We start from the raw sequence: 2,061 nt of genomic DNA on the forward strand, positions 1-2,061 counted from the left end.
TCTTATCTCACACTCCATCCCAAATTCCCGATATTCAACACATCAAATCAGCAAAAGAAATCGCAGGCTTTATTTTGGTATGTCTCGACTTTCTTTAAACGAGAATTTCAAGAACAGTTGACAGCGGAAAGGAAAAACTTCTGCAAATTATAGATAAAACACGTATGGTACAATCACTTGCTAAGCATTTAATTAGCTCCAGGAATCTTACAAACACACATACATAAACTCATTTACATTTCATATAATCTAATTGCGAAGATATCATGACATTTATATATTGTCAGCGAACCCCAACATACTATTATTGTAATCCATGTCGAAAAACATGGGATTTTGACATGTGTTAAGGGGATGAATCTTGTCCATCCAACTCATTGTGCTGGCATCAGGCAGTGGAAAATGGGTAAGGTTAGCCTCAGTCTTGCACTGTTTGAGAATAGTAACGGCTTGTTCCTTCAAAATGCTATCTTGGTGTGAGATTAGGGACTTGAAGAGCATCGATGTTGCCGATGAGTTGCTACTGTTTTCGACAGTGTTCTTGTCGGGTGTTCTAGTAAAAGTGGGAGTTGCTGAAAAGGAGGGCTGGAACCCATTATCATTAGCTGGGAATACCACTGGGTTTATTAAGCTTTTCAGGTCGTTTTCCAGAAAAGAAGTTTGGGTTTGCATTGAAGTTCGAGACTGAGATTCCAAGAACGGATTTGGGGTTTCAATCAGATGAGGAAAGGATGTTGTTGCTGATGTTGGTGAAGATGAAACATCCAAGTTATAGCGTTGTGCTTGAGCTAGACCATTTTTCTTCTCACCTTTTTTGTGAATTATTCTGCAAATCACCCATTCTTCCTGCATAATAACGTATCATTTGAAGAGAATATTATGAATAATTATAAAGCAAAGAAGAATGAAATGAAATAGGGTTTTATCTTGCAGGCTCGTGCTTTCTTTCCAAACTTGTTTATTTAGTGCATAAAAAATAATCATGCAACTAGTGAGTGAAAACGAAAGCAATCACATCAGAAAACTACACTCCAAGGTAATGCACACAGTTCGACGACACGTGTAACATTATTTAGCAGCAAAATGTCAACCAAGAAACCGATAAAGGAGGAAAATAAAAAGGACCGGGGACACGTGTCATACCTTGCACGTGTAGCGGCAGGAGAAGTGACCGTCTAAACGGTACTCATGCATGACCCACTTCGTCTTCTCTCCACGGGGAGCTCTCCCCCTGTAGAAGACAAGTGTTTTTTTCATTCCAAGTAGTGCTCCGGTGGTGGCGCCGTACACTTCCCGATCTTTTCCGGTGGCTTTCCAGTACCCAGCTCCGGTAGCTCTATTTGTTCTCACCCCCGTTGGGTACTTCCTGTCCCTCAAGCTGAAGAAATACCACTCCCTTTCCCCCATTTTCGCCACATCTTTTCCATTAATCCACCACAAAGAAAACAAATCACTCTCGTCAGATTACATAACCTATTTGCATGTAATAGTTAATAAATAACAATACATTTTGTGTATAATAATACCTGGAAGCTCCCAAGGTTCACATCGGTTAAGATCAACCTCAGCGATCTGCACTCCGCAGAAGCTTCCATTGAAGACCTTGGAAGCTAAATAAAAAGTGATGAGCTCTTCATCTGTAGGGTGAAACCTAAACCCAGGCGGTAATCCCTGCTCGTTCACCTCTTCCCCACTAAGTTCACTTAAAACTTCTTCCACTACCAACATCTTTCTCTATTGTGAATCTGCAACACGAAATGGCACTCGAAAATGCAAATATATGATGGAGAGAAAGCCCTTAAAATGGAGAAGATAAGGCATTTGGGGGGTCTCAAAAGGCTAGAAAGGCCTACAAAAGGGCACCTGAGTGACCGAGTGAGGGGTAGTAAATGCAAAGTCGGTTGCAGAGGGCAGAGATTTATGCGTGCGTATGTGAGCATATTGAAAAAGAGAGAGAACAGAACAGAAGAGTGAGATCATCGTCATCATCAGTTTTAAACAAAAGATCTAAGATTAGTTTAATTGTACGATACTACGATTACCAAATCTGAGAAATGGGCG

At 40.8% G+C, this 2,061-nt stretch overlaps 1 protein-coding gene across 1 annotated transcript; it reads right to left on the reverse strand.

The window, feature by feature from the left end:
- Window positions 1-264: 264 nt before the first annotated feature.
- Window positions 265-1,755, reverse strand: LOC120198028 (protein CUP-SHAPED COTYLEDON 3-like). The gene is made up of 3 exons (XM_039199421.1): window positions 1,527-1,755; window positions 1,144-1,418; window positions 265-846 (listed from the first exon to the last, which is right to left on the reverse strand). Exons 1-3 carry the CDS (start codon window positions 1,726-1,728, stop codon window positions 274-276), a joined length of 1,050 nt encoding a protein of 349 aa, XP_039055352.1. The 5' UTR covers window positions 1,729-1,755; the 3' UTR covers window positions 265-273.
- Between the last annotated feature and the right edge of the window lie 306 nt (window positions 1,756-2,061).

The sequence above is a fragment of the Hibiscus syriacus genome, unplaced genomic scaffold (assembly GCF_006381635.1).
Source record: "Hibiscus syriacus cultivar Baekdansim isolate YM2019G1 unplaced genomic scaffold, ASM638163v2 tig00117056_pilon, whole genome shotgun sequence".
NCBI lineage: Eukaryota > Viridiplantae > Streptophyta > Magnoliopsida > Malvales > Malvaceae > Hibiscus > Hibiscus syriacus.

What these genes read in the sequence shown, in the direction of transcription:
- LOC120198028 (XM_039199421.1), bottom strand. Translation starts at nt 1,728, where the DNA reads ATGTTGGTAGTGGAAGAAGTTTTAAGTGAACTTAGTGGGGAAGAGGTG. An exon ending in TGAACCTTGGGAGCTTCCAG is followed by an intron (nt 1,419 to 1,526) that starts GTATTATTATAC and finishes TTAATGGAAAAG; the next exon opens with ATGTGGCGAAAATGGGGGAA. An exon ending in CCTGCCGCTACACGTGCAAG is followed by an intron (nt 847 to 1,143) that starts GTATGACACGTG and finishes GTTATTATGCAG; the next exon opens with GAAGAATGGGTGATTTGCAG.